Source organism: Plectropomus leopardus, chromosome 3 (assembly GCF_008729295.1).
Source record: "Plectropomus leopardus isolate mb chromosome 3, YSFRI_Pleo_2.0, whole genome shotgun sequence".
Classification (NCBI taxonomy): Eukaryota; Metazoa; Chordata; class Actinopteri; order Perciformes; family Serranidae; genus Plectropomus; species Plectropomus leopardus.
In genome coordinates, this window is record NC_056465.1 from 13904530 (window position 1) to 13930913 (window position 26384).

A 26384-nucleotide genomic window follows, 5' to 3' on the forward strand; every position below is an offset into this window, starting at 1 on the left:
ACACTTTTTCTAGTGTCACACATAAAAATGTCTGTTGTGGAAAAATAAGTTAATGGATAGTGCTCAAAAATTCTCAAGCTGGTCAAATCCCACTTGATAAGCATGTGAAATGAAATTTTGAGGATGTGCCCTATTCCTAAAACTGGTCAGAGGGTTATGTTATTCTCTACTATTTACATATAGATTTTTTAAATTAATCTCTGACAGGCAACCATGTGCTGGTGTCTGAAATAATTATTATTAAACGTAATCATAAACATCTAAACTTAACCAATTGCCATTATTGTGCTATTATGCTTTCTCCAAGTTGACTCAGTGGCTGTGGCCTTGGTGAAAATGACAGATTGATAAACTTTGGAAACTGACTTTTTTTTTTTTTTTTTACATATTTTTATATCATTTAAAAAATCATTTTTTAACGACAGTGGTGTACATGTCTTCTCATTTCAAACCTTTAAGTGTGAGGAGTAGGTACAACCGCTAGGTGGCAATAGAGAGCTCAATATCACTGAAGAGCTGCTCTTTGATTTGGCCCTGTCTCATACCAGCTTGTCTCATGCAGTTAAGCATTTCAAACTATTGCTTATTTGATTTTGAAGTTTACGTTCATAATATTTTGATATTAATCGCCCTTTTTAACTATTTGAATGTAACCGGTTCACATTTGTCATTTATTCTTATTATTATTCTCAACATTTAATGATTGCTGCAACAGGTTTGTTACTGGCATGTAAAATCCAACATCAAGCATTTAAGCTTATATATATATATATATATATTATATATATATATATATATATATATTATATATATATATACATACATACATATGTGTATATATATATATTATATATATATATATATACACACATATGTATGTATGTATGTATATATATATATATATATATTTATATATATATATATATATTATATATTATATATATATATATATATATATATATATATATATATATATATACACATACATATGTGTATATATATATATATATATATATATATGTATATATATATATATATATATATATATATATATATATTATATATATATATATATATATATATATATATATAATATATAGATAGATAGATAGATAGATATATAGATCATGGGAAACGTTACAGCGCTGCAGTTTTTTGTGTAACGTGACTGAAGCTAAGTCAATTACGCACACTGTCCCTCGAAGTCAACATCTCGTCCAATCAGAGCTCCGCTCTTCTGCATGGGGTAGTCTGAGCCTTGGAGACTCTCTGGCCAGCTGAGAGGTGGTCTTTGTATGACAGAGCTGAACAAGGACTCCTGACTCTGCAGACAACAGAAGACAGGCGCTCCTGCAGCTGCTGGGACCGCAGTAGTTGAGTTCACACAGAAGTGAGAAGCTGCGACTTTTGCGTACAGAAACTGCAGAAGAAGACGCGCACGAAAACAGAGATTCTTCGTTCGGTTTTATTTTGTGGCTGTTTGCACCTTTTGTAAATTGTTCTCAGCACGTTTCAGTCCATTTTTTGAGAGCCCGATGTCTCTACTTTTATCTCGAGACTCATCCTGAGGTTCCCGCTGGCGACAACGAAATAGTCAACAACTTCGCCTGAGAAGCATCTTGGATCTGAAATGGGCAGCAAATTGGTGTGGCTGTCCCTCGCGCTGTCAGTGGCGTTTTCCGCCGGGCAGGACTCAGAGACCGAGGCCACAAAGGAGGACATCCCAGAGGGGGCATCCACCCTGGCATTCGTCTTTGATGTGACCGGCTCCATGTACGACGACCTGGTCCAGGTCATCGAGGGCGCGTCCAAGATTTTGGAAACATCACTGAACAGACCGAAGAAAACTCTATATAACTTTGCCCTGGTGCCCTTCCACGACCCAGGTAATATGATGAAAATATAAGTGAAAGCTTAACTCTATGGTGGTCACTTTTGTATTTACGCACGGCATTTTTGCTTTGTTTTGTAAAATATTTGCACACTTTTGGGATCATTTGGAGTCTACTCTACTGCTGTGACAACAAAAGCACACAGAAAAGTGAGAAATGTGATAGTTTGCTCACAATCCGCCCTTTGAATGCCTAATGTTCCTCACACCTCCAGAGGAGGGTCTCTGGGGGATTTTGTCTCCGCACACAGATGTTCAGCCTGGCGGTCACTATTATTAGCATTCCGCCAGCGTTAGTGTGGCTCTGGGTTTGCAGCGCAACTTGATGATTATCATCACCCCTGGGTGCTCTCTCATTCTGAGGAGGGAATAATGCCTAGACAATCTATCTTTAACAGGAACCCTGGCTTGTAGGACAAAGGTATAAGCACACTTATGTAAAAATTAAAAGTTCTAAATAATTAGTGTAAAATAATCAGGACTCACATTTAGTGAAGAGTTGAGTTTTCCTGGGAGGTGTAATGGGAGTCAGGCGATGCAAATGGATCTAGTAACAGATGATAGTTGTATCATTTTCCAAATAAAATTTCTGTCTCCTAACAAGCTGCAGCTTTACTGAAGTCATCGTTTGAAGCTTGAAAGTGTTGGTGATGGAGAGACTTTGTGTTAAGGTTTTTCAATGTCCCTGTAATTACTGTTTTCTGAGAGGGAGGAGAGGTCATTTACCTGCTTGCAAAAACACCATCAAAGGCTGTTTGTGTGCTGATTTGGAGGTGAGACATGTTAGATGTCCACCTGTGAAAAATGCTCTATCAACAGCACGACCAAAGGGGAAATGCTTGATTTTGAATTGCAAAACTCTTTTCAGAATCACCTCTGTAGAATGATCTTTTTAAGAAGCATGTGTCCTTTAAACATTTAAGAGTAGAACCTACTCCAGTTATATGTCACAGTTTTGTAGTATTTGTTTATTGTCCTGCCAAAACGTGATTTAGGACTTTTCATAAGTGCACTTCAGACATGACTCAATTTAACTTGAATACATTTAGCAACTGCAGAGAAGAGGAACGAGATGAATCGACAGAGGTGCGGTGAAGAGACAGATTCCTTTTCCAGATGTTTGTTCTCCTCTGCTAAATTTCAGCATGTCACAAATTCTTATGGAACTCAATTCCTCAATCACAGACTCTGTGCCTAGAATAATAATTACATTCAAGGAAGAAAAATGGTCAGTATACACAAGTGTAACAAATGATGAATTCATTATTGCGTGCCTCGGGGGAGAGGTGAATTTTAGATCATTTGCGGATGATGAAAGAGCTGTGATGCATTGTATCTTGGACAAAGCAACAGTAGTGAAAGAACACTGCGATTATAACCTGTTTACAACTTCAAGGCTTAATTCATAGCAAATGTTACAACTACTGTCCTTAGCAAGTAATTATAAGATTCCCTCTTACAATAAGCTCCAACAGCTTGATTTAAAATTCAGTGTCGGCTACAAGCTCTATGTCTTTGTGTTTGTCCCTCACCACTTAACCGACGTTTCGTTTGCCGCTAAAAATGTTTATGAGGATGTCAGAATGTGTTCTCCAAAACTCCCAAGGGAATAGAGGAATGATTAGTACAGCACACTTACTGCAAGCAGGGGTAGCTGAACATTTCTCCAAATGTTGTTCTGCCCCTGTCTCTCTTTTTGTCCTTCTCGGACAATATCCCAGACCCCCAGAGAGAATCAGTTTTGTTTTCATAAGAACTTTTATTTGGGGCTTGCTTCATTCTGACACAGATTCATTTTCTCCATCCGACCCAGTGCGATAACGCAGTCCCTCCTGTTTGATTTGGCTCCTTTTAAATCACAGTCCGGAGCTTCCCCTTTATTTACACTGCAATCTGACACGGTAAACATTAGAGAGTGTGTTTGTGTATCTGCGTTTCCCTCTGCCTGTGTGTGTGTGTGTGTGTGTGTGTGTGTGTGTGTGTGTGTGCGTGCGCGCTTGTCTGTGTGTGTGAAGCGAGAGTGTCAGGAGGATGCCTGGATATTGGGGTCAGGCTTGTGTGGGAAGATCAGTCAGGAAGCCTCCCCCCTTTTCTCCATCCTGCAGGGAGACAAAGAAAGAAAGCAAGAGGATACTCCACATGTCATTTTACTGAGGCACAGGGGTTGCATATTTTGCACTAAAGTCTGAAAACACTCCAATAAAACAGTGGTGAAGTTGAATTTTTGCCCACCCCATTGTGTTATCGTTTCGTAGTTTTGTTACTTTTGAAAATGGCATTCACTTTATAAGAGGATCCTCTGTAAAATATCGCCCTGGACTGGTCAAATAACAGCTGTGAACATGGACATCTCTCTTCTGTGGCTACAGTTCAGTGAGCGATGACTAATCTGTCATTAAGGAATCCAGGCGTAGGCCGAGGACTCAAAGGTGTATTGCAAACACTCTTAACTCATGGAAGATTTATTTGAGAGTTAACGGCCAAATAAACTTTATTTCACAACACTCCTATCATTAGCAAGGCAGGAAATGTGGCATTTATCCCAAAATTGATGCTAAATTGAGCAGTTTTCCAATTAAACATATAAAAAAGACAATCTACAATGTGTTAAGAATGTGCTAAAGGAGTTGGCATGTGCTGTGTGTGCGCAGGTTTCCAGTGTCCTCTGAGATTCTACGTTTTTCATTGCTCTGCTGACGTCCTTACACACACATGCTCGTCCTTGTAAATACTACCTTGCTGTGAGAGGGTGTGTTTGTGTGTCTTGTATGTGCTTGTGTCAGTGTTTAATTAGCTGAGTTTGAGATGGGTCAGAACCCAGTGCCTTAGGTCAGTTACATTTTTTTTTATTGCTTATTGCGTTAGCTGTGCACTCCAGCAGAACAGATTTAAAACTGAGTGGTTACTTTAAGGTTAATGTTTTTAAAAAGTGCTTCAATTTGAAGTTGCTTGCATCGACATCAGAAGTGGCACATTTGTTTCCATTTCCATAGTGCTTAGCCGTGTTAGTCCTCCACTTTTAAATGTCAGAAAGCAACTTTCTGAGCAACTTAAATGAAGTCATTATATTTAACTTTGGTTGCAAAGTCTTTCTAGTCAATAAAGTTTTGGAGCCTTTCCAGTATGCAATCTCCTTAGTCACAGATGTCTTGAAATTGTGCAGTCTTCAGTTATTTTCTTGCTTTGCCTTATCTTATGTTTAGGTTTAGGTTTTTTTTTGTTCTTCTTCATAGCCCGGTAGACCTAATGGGAACATAATGGCACTTTGCAAAACATCAAGGCCATGCCCCTTTATGGGGGATAAAAAACACAAAACCTATGGATAGATGTCATTGCAGTTTGATGTGTGTTTGGATTTTAATTTTGACACATTAATATCCCTTTATTTCTTGTTAAAGAATAATTTGTTTTATAGACATGACTAATAATATTTTTGCAACCTCTCACTCAGGCTAACATAAGCGATCCATTGGGACGGCTAAAATCTCACCTGGTAGAGCAGCTGCCTCTGGATGGCATTTTTCTTGTTGCAAATGTTTGAATATGCAAAAAGTGATGGAAATAGTTGTGTAAACTAAAGAGAGCTTGAGAAAGAGAAGGTCATATCCTATCTTGCCACCACACATCTGGCCAGTTACTGCATGAAGTGGTGTCTGCTAGATTGACAATTTTTAAACTTAAAAAAAAAAAAGTCAAATAAAATCCTGAGATAAGTCTCTGGAAAGGTGTACAGGTAATGGGTTTCAGAGCTTTATGACAATCTGACAAGCATTTGAAATATCCTGACCCTTTGAATTCAAGCACTGGAAACTGCAATTGTGATTGTTTCATTTCAAATCCAGTGTGCTGGATAACAGAGCCAAAACAGAGAAACATATCTCTGTCCAAATACTTCCCATCTGCACTGAATGTGTTGAAGAAAAAGCAAATGGAACGATATGAGCCAAACAGGGAGAGGCTGAGTCATAGACTGACTGACTGACTTCCTGAGTGATGTCTGCCTAACATCATCTTGCTCATATCAAGAATTTCATACTCCAAAATCAAATCAGTGAGTTCTGTGACTTCTGTTTGAAGTGTTTCTTTCAGCTACGTGCTCTGTTGATTGGCTATGCTGACTTGATAACTGACCTTGCTACCCCTTTACAGCCAATTAACTTTAGAAAGAAGGAGATGGACCAAAGCTCTGGGTTTGCAGTGATGAGAGGAGATGACGGGATATGACGTCTACCTCCTCTGCATGATCAAAGGCACTCATCTCAGTGCTCATTTTGTTGGTGTTAAGTGTTCTTTTCTACCATCCCCTTTTCCCTTTGTTTCCTTCTTTCCAGAGCAGCAGTTTTTTGTCTGAACTGCCCCGCCCGTGTGAGATTACAAGGAGCCTGCATTTAGCTGGACAGAGTCAATAATGATGCTATTAGGCAGGAATGCCAAAAGAGAGAGGTAGAGGTTTTTTGTTAAGATTAGAGGAGGAGAGAGGAGTGTGGCAGACTGCAATGTGTGTCTGTGTGTTTCATGTTCTAATGGACCTGCCCTGGAATATTAAAATGGTCTTTAATTTTTAGGTTTCTACATGCACCAAGGTACTCTTATTGCAATAGTTTCAGCTCTATTTAGCTTTATAATTGGTGCTCAGAGGTTATCTCCCTTTCATCTTGGAAGGCAGCACATACCTGAGGGCTGCTACTTGAACACTTAAAACGTTATCAATTATGTTCCCTGTTGAAAAGGATGTTGCTGATGTAGTCACAGGTAGTTGACCTTTTGCTACTTGTCTACTGCTTGTGGTCCAGTATCTTTCACTGTCTGAGTGTGGAGGCATGAATTTTGGACAGGCTGCAGGAGTGAAAACATCAAGAAATATACTAGTACCTTAAGATGACACATAGCTGTAACAGCGAAGACAGTGTGATTCCTGGGTAGATTGGAATTGGAGCTTAAATTAGAGAGAAAGAGAATAGAAAGAGTTTATAACCTGACTTTGCCAAACTAAATCCCAAATGAGAGTTAGTCTTGAACCTCTTTTCATTTTTGAATTCATTTTCAACTTCCAAGGGGTGTTATCAATTAGGGATGTCCCGATCACGTTTTTTCCCCCCCTGATCCTGATCCAAGTAATTTAATATTGAGCATCTGCTGATGCCGACACAGTCTCGATCTGATGCTTTTGTTTAACTAGATAATACAATTCCACAGTGCACACTTTAAGAAGGCTTCTTTAAAATTATTTTAATGTTTTGCATCCAAGCTGTTCCTAGATTATTTCTTTTTATTTATTAGCCTATTATTTATTTTACAAAATAAAATGCAAAAAGACAAACACTTCCTCGAATCTTGTCGGTCTCCTTGCTATCTTGAGTGAATATCTCTGTTCCTTTTAGTCCAGTGTTTGTTTTTCCGGCAGCCTGTGTCTCAGTAACCTGAATGATCTGTATTCAGTTGAGCGTTTATTTTTCTTGTCTGCACATCTTTTGGGCAAAATACCCTTTGTTAGTAAATAAGCAATGTTGGCTTTTTACTTTGCAGAGGTGACTTTGGCTATAGTAAGCTGTGCACCGGTCTTCTGTGCTCTCTCCAAACAGGGCGCAGAAACACCATGCACTTTAGCTGAAAGCAAAACACAAGACTCTCACAGTGAGCTGAAATAAAACGAGTGCTGGTAACTTTAGTAAATAATGTAAACAAACAGTCGAATGCATTTGTGTTTATGTTGTGTGGTGTTTCGCGGCGGACAGGGCTCAGTTCCCGATCCTAAATCCAGTAGAGACAGAATGCAAGCAGAGGTGACGAAGGCTGCACTCTGCATTGCACTGCATGAAAGTAAAAACATCAGTGTGACAGCTGACATAGAACAAAGGATTGGATGTTTGATAAGATAAATATTCCCAATCCGTATCAGCCCTCAATCCAGTGTTTGAGATTGGATTGGCAGTGGACCAAAATACCTCTGGATGCAATTGGACAGACCTACAACAGACTACAGTGTACAGAGATGAGCTGTGCTTATGTAGCATCAATATGCCTGTGAACGAGTGTTGCTCTTTTTGTCATCAGTATTTAAAAATAGTACTCATCAGAAAGTTACTCATCAGCTTCAGCTATCTTAGTTTTCAAAAATGCCTCAATGACACTCCTATTTACTAAGCTAGGTTTATGCTCACGGCATTATCCCCGGTTATGTAAAGGGCAAAGGCTCTGCAAGAAGTGAGTCCCCGTCTCAAACATGCCCTAACAGTTATGACTTGCCAGCTGGAAATCTGTCCGGGGCAGAGGGGGACCAGACGCATCTGCCAGAGCAAATAATGCATGAGCTCATCAACTTGTCTGGTTCCCAGGCTTAAGACTTTTGCAATGAAACAATTTTTTTTTTCATCCTTCCAGACTGAGGAAGTTGATTATGTGTCAGGATCATTTAATGATGGAAGCCTTGGGCTTTCATTTGAATGTGGTGCCAACAGAGAGGGCACCAGCAAAACACTAAACCTGGCTCAACTTTTGCTGCAGTGCAATACGACATCATCTTGGTATGTGTTGCATTGGCTAATCAAAACTGTACAAACTCACATCCCAGGTTATACATTTATAACCTGAAGGCTTTCAATTTTTACCATTTACCTTGTGACCCAAAGATAGAATGATTGTTATTGACTTTACAGAGTAAAAGTAAGTAAAAGTAAAATAATGTCTCATAGTACTATAAACTGTTTTGCACTGTTTTGGTGTCTTATCATATTTCATTATATCATTGGGACCTGAAATAACATATTGCTACTAACTTAGCCCCTTGCGTTTTCTTGGAACGCCTAACTATAGCAATGACTTAATGAACAAAGAATTTTTTTTTATCATTGTAAAGTAGTCAATAATGTATTCAATCTTTTAATTAGACTTCTGTAAACCTTACATCTCCTTAAGCAATGTATCCTATACAACAGTTCATACCCTACAAATTAACATCCTATGAATAATATTACATCCTTACTGTAAAGTCAAATACTTAACATAAATGTATAGTTAAGTTAGTTAGTTAGGTTAAGGCAAGTAATGTTACTATGGTTAGGTTAAGGAAAAGAAACATGGTGACGACATGGCATGAAATGACGAAAAATTCACATGGCTGCGAACACCGGTCTCCTGGGGAAAGTCCTATGTTTTATGTCCCATTCACCATCTTCCACGCCTCTTTACAGGACTGCTTTATTCTTTTCTCACAGCAGTGCATTGGTCATATGATGACCTTGCCAAATATGTCGGTTATTCATGAATTCATGATGACATAGGATAATTATGAATTTTGGTGCATTACTTTTTGAAGGGAAATGTACAAACAGTGCATGAGACCAGTCTGCCTTAAGCGTTGGGGCTTGGATTAGATTAGCAAATTTCGAGTGCAAATCACCTTTCTGCATCAAAAGAGGTTTATGACTATTATTACTATTTTACTGTCGATGGCAAGCTAAAGAGAGGGTGGTTCACTGTGTCACAAATGCATGTTTGCTGCATGTCTATGATAGCTTTCCCCTCGCTCTGGGGCAGAGATGTTTACCTGACCTGTCCCTAACTCTTACCATGTGTCCACAGCATAAGCAGCAAGTCACTCCAAGTCCATTTATCTAGGAAAGCTGGGCACCAGAGGCAAGTCAGGTGATTTGATAACAGCTGCCACTGCTTGCCTTTTTTTGGTGGGGAGCACTTTTTAAATGCTGTTCTTGCAGTTCATTCTGGCCATCATTATAACACTGACTAGGGAAGGCTTGACCCACATAACACATTCAGAAAGTTCAAATGTAGTTATGAATAACATAGTGACCCATTTTCTACCTCAACAGCCAAGGTTTGAGTCCCAAACCACTTTCAGAATCTACCCTGGAATCCAAGCGGATAGTTTCCAGCTGTTCATTGCCAGCCACACCGGCTGCAGACATAAGTACACTATGTTGTATATTAGTATTTGCCAGTCAGCATTTTGGTGCTTTATTACTCATAATGATAAGCAACAACCTCAGCGCTTTTACTATTTCCCCTTTAACAAGGGCTTCCCTCAAACAGTTTTTATAGTCAGTTTAGGCTCAACGGATTGATGTCTAGACATTATTATTAAGGAAGCATTTTTCATAATGGACTTTTTAACACAGATTCATTTGATTTCATTGTTTTACGTCATGCTTTCGGAGTCTGGAGGACTCATTTGGAACACATTAGATTTACGTCGGTATAGATCTGGTGCCAAAGTTGAACATTGTATTTTTTCAGTATGGCATGACCTCATTTTCTTTACTGTGTAAGCTGTTTATGTACATTTTAGCTGAAACATATGTAAGGTTTCAGCTGCTTGGCTGGTGTGTTCAGAGTGACATTTACTGTCAAACCACTCATGCTAGAGTGATGTGCTTCTCCCCATAGACACAGACAGAGGACACATTTTTTAAGTTATTCTGTCTTCACCACATGCAGACATGTGTTCGAGCAGGATGGTCCTCAATGTTTTTGAGGACCATCCTGCTCGAAAAAAACATTTCTTGTACATTGTGAATGTGCAGGTTAACAAGAGTCCGGCCTTGCTCTTGTTTTTGTGGCCAAACTTTAATTTCCTTTTTAACTACATATTCTAAAACTTGAAGTTGCACAAATCAGTTCAGTTCTTCATTGTGGAAAAACTGACAGAAAATTATCTCCTGACTCTGCAGTTCCCTTCAGCGTTAGAGCACTTTTTTGTGTCTTCCAGGTCTTTCTTTTGGTTTCATTTGTTTTTCACAAAAACTCTTTGATAAACCACAGTACACTACATTCCTAGCTGAACATAGTGAAGCATGTAGCTGCTGATGGACAAATATTCATTAGAGAAGTTAGTGGAGACCTAAACAAAGGTAAAAGAAGTGAATGTTTTGGACTTGCGTAAGTGCGCCAGCCAGAGACACAATTCCAAATAATGCTGTTCCACTTCTGTTTGATATGTGAATAGAGGAGTGTTCACAAACACATTCACCATTTTCTAAGTTGATAATATGTTGGTGTTGTTGCCAAAAAAGTCAATTATTGTTGTGTTAATAAAATTTTTGTCTACTGGGCTTACTATCATACTGAAAAAGACCAAGCAGGGCATTACCTTCTTATAAAAGTTTAATGATCTTGATATTTCAGGGCTATAGGCTTACAGCCATACAAGAACAGGACATTTTCAGTGATAGTATATAGGAGATGAGCTCATGGGTCGCTGTGGAAGAAGACTCATCAGTTTAAGCTTGCTGGCCGTGAGCCAAATCTCTGGGATGTTTTCTGTAATGATTAAAAGGAAAGGAAAACATAGTGTACTAGATGCATTTAGCCTCTTCACAAAAGCCTTTTGCAGGTTAACTCTTTTTTTAGGTCTTCTCATACTCTTATTTCTCTCTTCCACTCAATCCTGAATCATTTACTGGAAGGTTGCACAACTGGTGACATCTGTGTCTGTACCACAGGAAAGGGTGCAAAGATAGAAAGGAAGGATAGAAGTAGAGGTGGCACAACAGGCTAAGTAAAACTTTTGATTGACACAGATGCCTGTGTGGTTTTTTTATTATGGCAAATGTGTCTCAGACAAGTGTTGTGGGAATCTGAATTACAGGCTGAAAGGCTGAAGGTCAGGCTGTCAGTGCCCTCTGCCCTTTTCTGTGAGGGATGTGTATTGGGGGAAGTCATGTATCATTAAGACCACCTTAGACCAGTGTTTTTAAACTTTTTCATTGACATAGCACACATTCTGTTCCAAAAATACCTGCGCACACGATAAAGCACATAATATACCCATGTTAAATTGAGTTTATTCCTGACAAATATAGAATTCGATGTGAAACCTTAGCTTGTTTTGATGAACCTTGTATTCTGTGTCAATCTGATGCAGCCCAGTTGCCAGAAGAAGTTGTTGTACATTTCTGAAATCCACAGATATGTTACATTTGTGTGTTTCATACTCATTTTATCGGTGTTTCTAAAGTGATTGTGGTTTTGACTACATGTATATGAGAAGGAGGAGATTGTGGATGGCATGATTTTTACGGAGATATTGTGACATTTCCCATCTGTAATTGTTGCACCAAAACGACATGTTTTTAGCCAAAACACAATCTTTCTGTGACCATAACAAAGTAGTTTTTGTTCCTAAACATGTCAACAACATTGTTAAAATGTTTCAATATATTTACCACATAAAAATGTACAAATGTTACATTTTCATGGTTTTGAGAAACGTACAATGTCAACATTTATTCTGGCGATGGGCTGATGGCACGTACATGCTGAGCTCACAGTGTTGGAAAGCTCAAAAGGCCAGAATAATCTATTTTACCATATAACCACTTAAAACTTGAATTTTTAATTTTCCCAACACACCTGGGTGGCTCTGAAGGCACTCTTATGGCACGCTGGTTGGAAATCACTGCCTCAGACATCTGAGTGTGCATCTGTGTGTGGTCGGTAGTGCTGATCTGTTCAGCTCGCACAATTAGAATTTCCACAGTAAAACAAAAGAGGCACACAAAACAGAAAACACCACCCAGTCACTTATGTGCTCTGGGATAACACCATTACTCATAAAATACGTGGTTGTAAGCTTTACAGTTTTGTGGTTGTAATATTAAGGTTGTTGCTATTTATTTTAAAGCCTTCTATTTAATTTTTTAGGCAAATTAATACAATTAAGTAGCCACATTTAATTGTAACGGGAGAGAGTGAAGAGAGTGAATCATAGTGTCAGCCTCAGCCAAGTCTTAGGGGTTTTGCCTTATTTCTACAATGGAGACCATATGTAGAAACCTCACCATGTTCTCTGTGTGTTTGCATGTGCCAGTTTTTGCCCTTTCAATGAGAGGCATTAAGAGACTTAACACTACCTGACGCCTCTCTATGCCACAGCTTTGTCCTTTTATCCCTCTCACCCTCCCTCTCCTATTTAATATGTTGTCAAGGCAATACAATGAGCATCTTTCTTACCTCTTTGCTGTAGTGCATTATGGGTAAAGAAGATGTTGCACAACACAACCCATCACAGGTCGGGTCAGTTTTGTAAGCAGTTGTGTTTTGTAAGATGTTGTTAGAACCATGAAAAAGATGTCATCAAGACTTATGGCCATGATTTGTTTGTTTTTGAGTTTTACATATTTCACAGGTGAAGAGGACAAAGATGTCTGGAGGATTTATAACAGCTTGACCCAGAAACCCAGAAAATTAGTGCCTTAACATAAAACATGGGGAGGTGCTGAGGCGTGAATTGATGACACACTTTTGACAACTATGATCGTAAATCAAACCAGAACTCTTAACACTTTTTACGCAACATTTTCTGTGCATTCACTATTTGCTTGTAAAAGTCAATTTCACTGGGAAGAGATCACATTAGATATATTAAACTATACCTTGCTTGCCCACATAAAGATGTAATTAGTGGTTGCAAATAAGTTAGGACTGTGTAAATTTGAAGTACTCCAAAAATATACCTTGCTTGCCCACATAAAGATGTATTCAAAGATGTCAATGAGAGATCAGCTCAAACGATAACTAATAATACCTGACCATGCTTTTACAGAAAAGTCCTCCAATAGATCTTCTATGTGAAAAAAGTCAGTTGAGCACACAAAGGGATGCCTGTTATGTGAAACATCTGCTTTCGAAAAGTGCTGTGGTATACTTGGCTCAAAATTCAAAATCCCTTGTGGTTTTTTTGCATACTTCAAAGAAATAAACTGAAATAGCTCTCAAAAATAAACAAAATGACTAAGTAAGAAGAATAAAGCAATACTAAATAGTCATGAAAACAATCATAAAATTCTGAAATAGTATAGAAAGGTGAACAAATGTGCTCTAGATTACTCTGTTCAGACCATTCACTGAGTTTAAGAGCATGGTGGACAGTCTGTAAAGGACAAAAGTCCTGCCTCCTGGGGGTACTTTTCTTTGAATTCCGTAGAGGAGCATGATGCAAAATCATAATTTGCCTTGAAGGACTTTACAATCTGTTAAGCATACAACAAGCTCTGTACTTGAAGTTACAGTTAGTAACTTTTACAAAAAAATATAACTTTTTTGTAATCACTGAAGTTGTCACTATATTCACACAGCACTAAATGAGACGGATAACTCATGAAAAATATCATAATCCACTGCTTACTCTATTGCCTTGTAGAATTTTTAATGGCCTTGTGAACAAAAACAACCAATCAGAGCTGCAGAGTCTCTTACACTGATTAAATATGAGTCAGATTCTGCTACCACATTGGCAATTTCTCCCTCGAAAAGTTTTCAGAAACATGTTTTAGTGTACTGTTTTGCTGTAAATGAAACCCTACTGCCATATTGAATACCATTAAACAGATCTCTAAACACTGCCCAGCTGGACCAGTTTTCTCATTTCAAGGCAAAACAGTACACTAAGATATGTTTCTGGAAATATTTGAGGCAAAAAATAGGCAATGCAGTAACAGACTCTTGATTCATATTTCATAACTAGGCGCTGCCTAGTTTGACAGTTTCACCAAAGTCCACAAAGCGATTGACATGTTTGACAGCTGCAATAGAGACTCCTTGGCTCTGATTGCTTGGTGCTGACTGCATCAATGTCTGATTCTAGCAAATGCCATTGGAGACAGTAGTAAGAGGAGTAATGACATGCATTTTTTCTGTCTCATGTACTTCTTTCAGAATATAGTCAGAGTTTCAGAAAAAAAAACTAGAGATTTCACATGTTGCAGAGATTGCAGTGATTGCTAACAGCCCGGGTAGGCCTCGCAGTCACATCAGCACAGATGATTCTGACAATGACGAGTATGTACTCTGCCCCAAAGAGTCGTATGAACCTGTTGCAGAGATTGCAAAGATTGCAGTGACTGCGGAGAGCCTGGGTAGGCATCTCAGTCACATCAGCATAGATGATTCTGCAATGACAAGGAGTATTACCTCTGCCCTGAAGAGCTGTATGCACCAATTGCAGAGATTGCAGTAACTGCTCAGAGACGGATCAAAGCCTGTCATGCAGAGTGCTGTCACCACTGATGCTAGTTTTTTGTTTTGTGCATCTAAAAATTGTGTATGTTTTCGCCTGCTTTCCTATGGTTGGGGTTTTACTCGTTCGCTTTTAGACTGTCGGTCTTTGTCAGGTGACGAATCATTTGGAACAGCCGCAGTGCTTTGCAATACATTTAACATTACACTTGTAGAATCTCTCCTCTGCTCTGCTTTACTTTCTGTCTGACCGTGGGTGTGTGCGCATGTGTGTGTGTGTCGGGCCAAAGCTCTGCTCAAGTGGAGGAGAAAAGACAGCAACACGGTAGAGACTGAAACATAAATAAGATAAATAACATAAGCATATTTCGTTTATTAAAGAACACTGTGTAGACCTGTTCTATATGAAAGTGACCTTAGATGACTTCTGTTGTAAAGTTGATGATTAACTGAAATTAATTGGTCTTTTTGTTTTTTGTTTACTTTGGTAACTTTAGTTAGCTAATTGGCTACTTCAGCCAGGCAGAAGGTATGCCTGTTAATTAGCAGCGTATTTACAGTTGTAACTTTCAAGTTGATTGACATGTTATCAGTGTTGATATGGTTATTTTATAGAGCAAGAAATCACCTCCACAACAGATTCTAGGAGCACACTGGCAGGGAGAGGAGGGAGCCAGCCGTGTGCTAGATGCACTAGACAGGGTTTTAGATGTCAAAAAAAGGGCATGGAAGAATTATAGTAGTTGTGAATGCTTCACATTCACACCCAATGACACTAAGCTATTTTCATAAAAATTTCCAATTGTTGCTTAAGGCAATTGTTTTCAGTATTATGCATTCTTTCACTGTGCAAACTCTGTACATCCAGCCCGAACAAATAATGCACAAATGTTTTGCCCCGACATGAAACAGTCTTTCTCAGCATCTCTCTTGCTGCATGCAGACATAGGCCTAATGTTTACAGAGTTTGAAGACAATGAAGTAAAAAGTGACACTCACACCTCTTGCCAAATAGTACTCAGTCCTGTTTTAAGCAATATATTATTCACTAACCTTTTCCCTCTTCTTCCTTCCACATTTATCTACAGTCCTCTTTTGCGGCTGGCATTCAGACACAAAGTCTAGGCGGTCACCCAACCACAGAGACAAGATTACATTCAACTCTTTCTTTTTGTGTTTTTCCTTGAAGAAATTCACAGTTCCACACATCACATTCAGTCACACTGATCTTTAAGATCTTAAAGAAAAGACATCTTTTTTGGGCCCACTATGACTCCACACTTTCCCAGACCAGAAGTAAATGGAGGATCAAAACATATGCAGTAACAAGTTGAAATCATTATTTAATTCCTTAACTTTACTGCCTATTATGCAATTATGACGTCTAGATAATTTTTATGAAGATCAAGAGCGATAATAGGACGCAGATGTTGACAGATATTTTGCAATCCTTGGTCAACCACAACAGTCATTTCCTCAGATAATTTAAGGAGATTCTGCTGTCAGGAACATAGTGTCAGGGAGGTTTGTATGTGCAGGCTGAAACAGTTTACTTACAATATTATGTTTTTATAAAGTTATATAGCACCCCATACACACAGATTATTATGCACACATTTATGGCAAGGGATTTCCATTTGCTGCAAGGTTGCAATGTTTCTTTGGTTGCATGAATGGTCAAACCACAGAACCACACAAATGACAATCAAAAAATGACATACACACATGACGCCACGCACTTACTAAGACTTACCCTCAGTTTACATCCTCTTCTACGTTCTTTCTCCAGCATCAAGTCAGATGGATGACTGGTGAAGGGTTCAGAGCCGTCATGTGTATCTTGAGCACACTCCCCATCAGGCCATGCATCTGGGAAGGATTACATGCCTGTGTCTGTGGTGTGTGCATCAGTTGGGTCTCACTGTATGTTTATGTGTGAGTGGTTTTGTGCGATTATTTGAACTCATGAATGCCACTATTAGAGATCTGCGGTTTTGTGGTGCATCATCCGGAGACACATCCAATTGCTTCAAGTAAAGTGAAACAAGAGAGGCAGAGTTTAGCTGCCTGGTGGTCCTGCTCTTTCTATCTGTGTTGGCTGTGGGGAGAAGTTTCCATCACAAGTTTAGTTTGCCGTGGTTTGAAATCAAGCCGTCATCAGCTCTGTCGCTTCGGGCTAAACTTAAGTCATTAGATAACTGCTGTTGAAGTAAGACAGGGCAAAAGATGCAGTTTAAAGAGGCGAGGGTTTGTAAGAATGGGTGGAGATCATAGGGAAGCACAGCAATAAGTAACAGAAAGAAAATATAGCGAGGAAACAAAGGGGCAAAACTGGAAGAGAGAAAAGCTAAGACAAGACTGAGTGTTGGTATTGCAGCCAGAGGAAGAAGAAAATGGATACATTTTGAATACAGTCAGTGTACATCAAGCAAAAATGTGACTTTATTATTGTAGAACATTGGCGGTCTTCAATGCATTATGGAGAATATACCTGATAGTAGATCCTAGATGACTTTTCTGCTATGACACATGGAAATATTTTATTTGGTGAATTCTTCTTAAACTTCATACTATTAGAAGTAAAATGTGAATCATTTTTGATCTGTCACCATTAGAAGCGTTGTTAAATTTCTGTAGCACTGAGGAAATGCTTGTGTCAGTGTCAACATATGAAAAAAAAACAGGACTTTGTTTAAAATAAATGAAGATTATTATCTTGTGAGGTCCTCATTATGCTTTAAATAGGCAACACATATGAACTTGGAAAAAAAGCAGGAATGTTTACAAAAATCTTTCTGACTGATCTCATCACCGTGTCTGAGTAAAATTGGCCAATTTGAGCTAATTTAATTAGTGATTTATATCTCTATCAAAAAGGCAGGCAAAAAAAAAGAATGAAAAGTACCATGAAGGGATAAAGAGTTAATGAGTTATACAGTTAACAGCTAAAAAAAGAATGGCAAAAAGGCAAGTTAGGATTTATGAAAGGAGAAACTTTAACAATTAAGTGCGGCATATTGTACGCAGTATACTCAGTATACTCTAATCATCACTCTAAATGTGATGGCTGCTCATAATTACAGAGCAGTTTGTTGTTGACCTTTTGTCCACAGCCAGTTTGTTTTTTTGTTAAGTGGACTTTTGTGCCTTATGTGTCTGCAAACTTGTTTGCTCATTTGTATGCTGTATGTATAGTGCTGGACACTTTCCTCACTGAGGAACACTAATTGCACTGTGTGCTGTTTCACATGTGTTTTCTCAGTGGGGCTGATTAAATGAATTATGCCCCATAGCTGATGGTCAGGATGAAAGCCACTTTTTTTCTGGCAGATTTTACCCTGAGTCAGCAGAATGACAGAGAACAATGTGTGTTTACGGCGTCTGTTGCTGGTAAGTGCTATAACAGCTTCATGTTGTGTAACCTGTTGGATTTTGTTGGACAGGGGAAAGCAGTAGAACCTCCTTCACCTGACCGTTATTTGAGTAAATAATTTATATTAGTAACATACAGTGGCTCATTAAATCAGTTTGAAAAAGCAGGCACATTGGACATTTTATTAAAGATTCAGCGTGTGAAAGACTCAGCGGGATTTTGTGCCCTATAGCAGCGAGATTTGCAGTGTCCATTGTTCAAGAGGTTTTTACCACAAGCTGTGAGTTTTTGGAAAGGTATGAAAACGCCACTCTGGGCTACTGTAGAAACATGTCGTTGAATATGGTGATCTTCATAAATGAGGATCCACTCTATATAGCAATGAATGGCTCATTGCAACGTAATGAAAACATGACACAAAAAATATACTAATTATATTTTATTTAAATAATTTAAATTATATTTTCTATACTTTAATTATATTATATTTTAATTTCTGCCAACATACAATAAAAATCTTGGATGATGAATGAACAGCTGCCTGTATATAGGCAAAAGAATACAACCCATTGTGACTGAGTTGCTGCTGGTAATGATGAACAGAAGGTTTAGGTTAGGGTTTCCTCGTGTCATTCACAGAACTATTTTTCTTGAGCTTTGTAATTAGGATTTTATAAACCAGAGTAATTGTGAGTTAGGAACATCCTGGTCTTTGCCTTTAGCAATGAAAAAAATACAGTAAATATGATTGCTGCCATTGCAATATAAACTTTTCCCACTGTGGCAAGGGGTCCTGGAGGCACAAAGCACAAAAAGAGCATAACTTTCCCAAAGTGCTGCATCATCACACGGTCTCAACACTGGAGAAATGTCAGCACAATGTCTCTTTCAATTGTCTGTCATGCAGCAGCTTGCGAAGCTCCCCTGTCTTATGTATTGCTGCCAAAGTTCTGAATTTATTTGCTTGGAAGACATTAAAGGCTGTGACCTTTCAGTGCATTGGCCTTGGAGTTCCTTGCTGCTGATGTTGTAAGGAAAGAGAAACTCACGCTGCAATGAATGCGTGAGTGATTCCCAGCAAATTACTTAAGCCTGAACATCAGTGGAGGTAAAACTGAGTTTGCCATTGGACAGATGCCCAGTTTGTTCCATCCCATTAGACTTCCTCTGCGTGCTTAAGCTTACACGTGATTTGCAGATGCATGCTTTTACAACCGGCATTACGGATGAATGCTATAAATATATCAAGGTGGAGTAATTTGTTTGATCATTTGTTTCAAGTCCTCTTTTGTCAACAACCTACAAAACAGATGAAAAAACAGGATGAGATGCAGATCTTTGTTTGTTTTTTCTCTTTGTTGTCCCTTCTTGTCAGACTGTAGAGCATTCTTTCACTCTGAGTTTATTCACGTGACCATGTTCATGCCACTTATGTGTTCCTTGTCATCACAGAGAAAGCCATTTCCTGTGGGGCAGCTAAAAGATTTTCCCTGTATGTGTAGTCATGTAAGTCATTCAGCTGTTAATGAGGAACATAGCTTTGCTCTGAGTTACCCAGAATGAATTTGTCCATTTGTAAGGTTTTGATATTTTGTGCAAGGAACCATTGGTTTTGTCTAGAGATGCACTGATTATAATTTTTTGGCTGATTCCAATTTCCACTGGAAAGTGGAAACTTGGCCTTAAATAGTCAAAATGCATAAATTATATCAAACATGATTGTCTCATTAGGCACTTATAAAAGTTATATTTAAAAATAAATGTTCATATCTATTAAAAAAAACAAAATTCACTCATTTGGCTCTTTAAACCATTAATCAGTTGGTGGTGCTGTCAGATCATGCTTGATTGACAGTTCGTTTTCAGTTCGGGGAACGTTACCTTATGTAATTTCCTCTCTCTTCAGTCACTACTGTTTAAACATTTTGTTGCCTCAGAAGAAACCACCAGATTTATGAAATAGAATCTTATTCTGTAAGAAAGCTAGCTCACAAAGTAGGTTAGACCTGCCAACCCTGAGTTTTTATTTAACTATACCTCCTGGAATATGACGCTAATTGCCTCAGCGTTATCATTAGCTATTCTATGTGAAACTTTTGAGCTTGTTATCCAATATCCCAGCAGTCTGATGATTATCTTGATTAAATGGCTAATTAGCAGACTGGGCTAGACCGCCCAGATTTATGTTTTGATAGAGTTATACCTTGCGGACAAAGGACCTAAGTATTTTAACATCGTCTATCCACTGACATGAATCGGTTAGCATTAGCTTTGCTTCGCTACACTTAATGAATTAGTCAGCTCTGTGATTAACACAGATTAGGGTGGTACACCCTAATTTGCTAGTTGGCTAAGCATTATAGCTTTCAAACCATGTGCACTATTTATGGGATGAAGTGCAGATTTTGAGAACAGCATGCTGTTGCTCTGACTTACTGTCTGTGCTGCTGTTTGCAACATGAACCATTGTGCTGTGAATGCATGTAAATTTGATCAGCACAGGATTGGCTATATCTGAGACTGATCAGCCACCAGTCATTGCTGATCAAGCTCAAAATAAGCCAATGCCGGTCACCAGCCAATTGTTGTGTTTGAAGCAATAAGGATTTTCCCTTCCCTTACCACAGTTCATGAGGTGCATTTGGGTAAGGTACTTGAGCCCAGGCAGTTTAAGTGGACTTCAGCAACTAGGAAGCTCCCAGACTTCAATGTTTTAACTCTTTGACTTTGGTACTGGCATTATGAAGAAGCTCTCATACTCTTCCTTCTAAAGATGCATAAATACATAACAAAAGAGGGAAAAAAAGGACAGCAGTGCCAGGGTTATCTTGATACCTCAAAGTCAAATATTGTTACACAGTTTGAAGGGTAAGGTGTCTGTCGTGTCATTGATGAGTATTAGCTATGGTTTTCCGCAGTGCTGGTGCAAAGACGGGGGCTGTGGTTATGGACACCGTAGCCAAAACAGTCTAAAGAATACTTACAACAGCCATGAGAACTTCTCCCATAAGAAAAGAGAGGTCAGCTTTTCCATCTCTAAAGAGTTTGGCTCGAGATCCATGTTCCGTTCAGAGCCGCCAGACACATTTCCATGTTAGTTTTAAAAAGTGTCTCTGATCGCCGCAAATGTTCCTTCACTCCACCTTGCGGATATAAAAGGATGCCAAAATCTGGGTCATTTGGAAAAAGGCTTCTTGCTTCTTTGTGTACATTATTAAAAAAAATAAAAAGTGCTTATGGAGTGCTTTTCAAGAATAACTGTAAGGTGATGCTGGTTGCAGAGCAAAGAAAAATGAACGCTTCTGAATCCTCGTTGCGTGCATTGTGAAGTTATGTCAAACTCAACAACCTTAAATGTTTTACTTTAAATATCACTTAAGACAGAAGCATAATAGAAAGCTTGATGATAAGTATATTTAAGAAGTCTTAACATTAAATTTGGGCCCTGGTCTCTAGACAACACTGTTGTAAAACAGGTCAAACTGTATCCTTTTTCAAAAGTCAGGGAGCCTTTGTAATTGCCCTCTCTTCAACAAGGGAAACCTTGTTTCCCAATCTGCTTGCATGTGCAAAACTGCAGTGTGTGTATGTGTATATGTGCCTGTGTGTGTATGCACTTTTTGCAGCCCCTCATCAGGCTCATTCCACAGCACAGCTGCAGTGGCTGAAGTCACACAGTTTGACTCAAGAAGGGGCTTAGCAGCTCATTAACGGATAGAACAAAGAAAGCTGAGAAACAGCAGTGACTACCATCACTGGCAGAAGTACAGAGCACAAAAGATGGCCCTGCTCTGGACAAATCCTAGGCAGACATTAACACACGAACTTTACAAAAACTGAATGGAAAAGTCTTTTGTCTGCAACCAAAGATGAGTCGATAACACAAGAAATGGCAAGGAGGATTGTTACAATTAATCGATTAGTCAGCTCTGACGTTCACAAAATCAAATGCATTTTCCTTATGTATTCAAGTCTAACTTCGGGTAAAATGTCAATGTTACCAGCTTTGGTGCATCAGTGACAGAGTGAATTGGAAGTTTTGTCAGTACAGATCTTTAAATATTTATCATCATTGTATCTGTCTTGAGAAACATTTATGACAATAATTCCAACTTTCCTTGTCTTTGCTTTCATGTTTTACCTCTATCATCTGTGATTTTTTAAGTGTCTTTGTCACATTTCCCCCTCTCCCTTTCTCTGTTAGTTAAATATATCTCCTTTCCTGAAGTTTTTCCTCACTGTAGTTCATATTGTGACATTTTAATCTGGACATCCGTACAGATCTGCCAAAAGCAATATTTGGCTTAGGACAAGAATGCTGTCAGTTATTCATCTTATGCAGACTTTAGCCTGTGGCCTTATTAATCACAGAGCCTCTTTTTGTTGTTTCTTTGCAGAGATTGGACCCGTAACAATCACAACAGACCCCAAGAAGTTCCAGTATGAGCTGAGAGAGCTGTACGTTCAGGTGGGTTCGGAGATCACGTTCATCGAACGAAAAAAGCGGCAGCAGTAGCCTGAATGCCATAGCAGTAGCATAAGGTCATCTGGCCTTGATAAAAATGGGAAACTGTGGTAATACCAGATGTCTGGGAAGGAAAGTTTGTTAGCTGATTAAGACCGGTCAATCCACATTGGACCACGAAAGAAGGTGTAAACAATGATTTATTTTTCCTTACTTTTAAAGGCTACTTGCAGTTTCTGTTCCCAGTTTTAGAGGGTTTTCTTTTCTTATTCATAAAAAGGTAGCTCATGTTCTAGCACTCATGGTATTGGTCATATGTTATGTTGTTACTGTTGCAAAAAAAACCCAAAAAACTTTCTTCATCCCAAGTTTATTTGCCTTCCTGCACCATTACAAACAAATGTATAAACAAAAATATAAAATGGCTAGACAGCTAAACAGAGATCTGCCAAGTTCACATTTTTGTCTAATCACTCAGAGAGAGAAAGGAAGTTGTGCAGAAACCTTGCTGTGTACTACTTGGGCAAGGAAAAGCTGCAAAGATGGAACTCATATCTAATGCCTTTGTACACTGCATGGTTTGTTCGACTCAGCTGGACTCAGTTAATTTTTGGTACCAGGTCCTTGTCACTGTTTTGTTATCCACTGAAGTTTGTACCCCCTAACTTTAGATGGAATTACTTTTGCCATAGCAATGCCGTATAAAACTGTTATGACATCATCATCAACGCAACACTCATTGAATCCTTTCATTGGCATCCAAACAGAGGAACGACGGCACTTAGTTAATTGTACAACATAGTGTAGCGTGTCGCATAAGTGACAATTCTAGTGATGATTTTCTATGACCAATTGGAGGTCTGCAGCAGTTTTAACTTCAACCTCTAGTATTGGCTCACCTTGCTTAGAATCTCAACTGAGACAAAATAAAGTACCAGGTACTATCCACAACTTGTGCCAATGGCAAACCAAGAAAAAGTGAGTCAGGTTTAGTTTGGTTCCATGCATTGGACATGCAGCAAAGTATGACAGAGACAGACAGACAGACAGACATGGTCAGAGATAAGCAGCATTCAGAGGTCTGTCCTTTGAAGAAAAAGATTTTGGCAAGTATCTGTGCATCCTTGGCATGTGCAACAGTTAATCTGGTGTGCAAGCGTGTTGTGTGTAGAATGGAAGAGATCCAGTTTCCTCTCACTTGCTGCTTCATTCCTGAGTCTGTTTTTCCTCCCTCACCTCTTCACCTGCACAACCCCTGAAGAGGTTTTGGCAGGAGTGCATGGAAAACATACTCCTTGGAATTGACATTTTTCTTGAAGTTGAAATTCTCTGGACATGAATGCCATTGTGTTTAAGGGTGAAGATGTTTGGAAACACTTAATATTTTTAAGCCACAGGAACAAAAGTGCACAAGGGGGTTATCAGGCTTAGTGTTGGGGGCGAAGTCCAGAGGGAGGATGTTGGGGTTCAGGACAGACAGAGGATTCCTGTCTCTTCACCATTCTCCCTTCTGGGCCTAAGTCCGTGGGTCACTTCATTCCAGATGTTACACTTGGGGGTGATGCATCCTAGCTAGCTGTTGAACCCCTCAGACAGACAGAAATGTGTTGGAACGCTGCACAGAACGTTTGTCTCCGACTAAGGCTTTGACTTTTGCTCAGCGAGGAAGTCACGCAAGGCATCATGGGGCTAGAAATAAGGTGGATAGGATCATAAGATATCATATGAACTGTTGTATGATGATAAATCACACATTCACATATATGTCACGCTTTTTCTATGACTATGTTGCAGGCTGCAACATTGCTCTTTTATTCTTCTATTTAAAGCAGCATATTTTTATAAAATGCAAAGTTTGTGAATTGGGCATATCCTAGCCTGGTAAAACCATCCTGATGACATGATCTCAGCATTCTGTTTCTCTCTCTGTATCAGTCAACTCTATGCCACCCCTAACACTTTCAATGGGTGGGACACTGGCCCTGACAGACAAACATCTTCAGCTAATCCTGACATTAGCACTAGCCTCTGCTACACAAATACATATAATTATTTTGTATTTACTATTTTTATGTGACGGGGTCCTCGTCAACAACAACCCCCATGAGGTTTTTCACAACACACTGGAGTTGCCAGCATACTTAGGCATTTCTCATTCATCAATGACCTGCCTATGGACAGCTGGATACCAGTTAGCAGCCTCCTTATTGTATGCCCAAAGTATTGTGAACATTGATCTGCACTGCAATGATCCCCAGCTGAATTAACTTCACTTTTTGTGGTCTTTACTCTAACAACGTTAAAGTTAGAGCTTGTTGCTGAGGGAGCCGCCATTACTGTTCTGCAAGCAGTGGCCTGCTTGTTTTATTGTCAACTACAATGCAGTCCCTGATTGGCTGCTTGCATTTTCAGCTACCGTTGGGATGCCTCATTGGCCCGACTGGACTGTAAGCTGTGTAAAGTGTGGCGGCAGAGAGTCCAGACTGATAGAAAGAGTAAAACAGAATGTTGAGCTCATGTCATCATGATGATCTTACCAGGCCAGGCATTTCCAACAAAAGACATTTTTTTCAAGACATAATGTTGGTGCTTTTTATGTATTGCTGATTGGAAAGTCAAGCACCAAGGATGTTCACAAGGTTGTTAAAATACCAAACTCACTCAAATGCAATTTTATTTTAAAAAATTGAAACAGGTAGAGTAATGTGAACGAACCATCACAGAGTGATGTTTCAAGAGAGTCAGTATTGGCTTTTCTTCTATTATATGCCTGCTAGTTGTAATACTTTAATAATCCAACTGACTGAAGTCATGAAATGACGCTATTGATAATTTTATATTGCATACACTTTTCGGCCATTTTGTTAGTTACATATGTACAATTAATGCATCTGTTGTGCCAAGAAATAGATCTGTATGATGCATATTATGTTCAATTTTGGTTGGCATTGTCATTTTACAGGCATACCCATTAAAATGGCCATGTATTACCTTAGATTACATACTTAACTAATATACTATTTCATACTATTTGCTGACGATATCCTTCTCTTTCTCAGGGAGGTGGGGACTGTCCGGAGATGAGCATTGGTGCAATTAAGATTGCCTTGGAGATCTCCTTGCCGGGATCCTTTATTTATGTCTTCACAGATGCCCGTTCCAAAGATTACAAGCTGACCCATGAAGTCCTGCAACTCATTCAACAGAAGCAGTCACAGGTTTGGATATTACTGCTACATACAGTACATTGTATACAGGTTTAGAAGTGAAGAGATCGATTTATTTTTTTTTTGTGTGTGTGTGTGTGTGTGTGTGTAGGTTGTGTTTGTGTTGACAGGGGACTGTGATGATCGGACTCACATTGGCTACAAGGCTTACGAGGAGATCGCCTCCACCAGCTCTGGACAGGTCTTCCATCTAGACAAGAAACAGGTCAATGAGGTAAGAGTATTACTGGAAACGGAAATTTGGAGCTCCACTTCTGTTCAAGAAAATCGTCTTTCTGGTCAGCGTGCTTTGGTCACAGTGTTCAAATCATTTCAGCTTGGCCTGGATTCTACCCTTAAGCTGTGTAAATTAAATGGCAGTTGAAGGTTTTACAGCCCCTCTCATGTCTTTTGCGGTGCCCACTTTCAGGTCTGGACTCCAGATCAAATGTGCAGGAAACATTTAATTGATTGATG

The 26384-nt window shown here is 39.0% G+C and overlaps 1 protein-coding gene across 1 annotated transcript in view; it reads left to right on the forward strand.

Moving 5' to 3' along the window:
- Positions 1-1349: 1349 nt before the first annotated feature.
- The window catches only part of hmcn1 (hemicentin 1), a 99887-nt gene continuing 74852 nt past the window's right edge, over positions 1350-26384 (forward strand). Inside the window, exons 1-4 of the mRNA XM_042514831.1 lie at positions 1350-1886; positions 22634-22704; positions 25761-25919; positions 26020-26142. Coding sequence (XP_042370765.1) covers positions 1631-1886; positions 22634-22704; positions 25761-25919; positions 26020-26142 — 609 coding nt within the window. The 5' untranslated portion in view covers positions 1350-1630. The remainder of the gene's footprint in view (positions 1887-22633; positions 22705-25760; positions 25920-26019; positions 26143-26384) is intronic.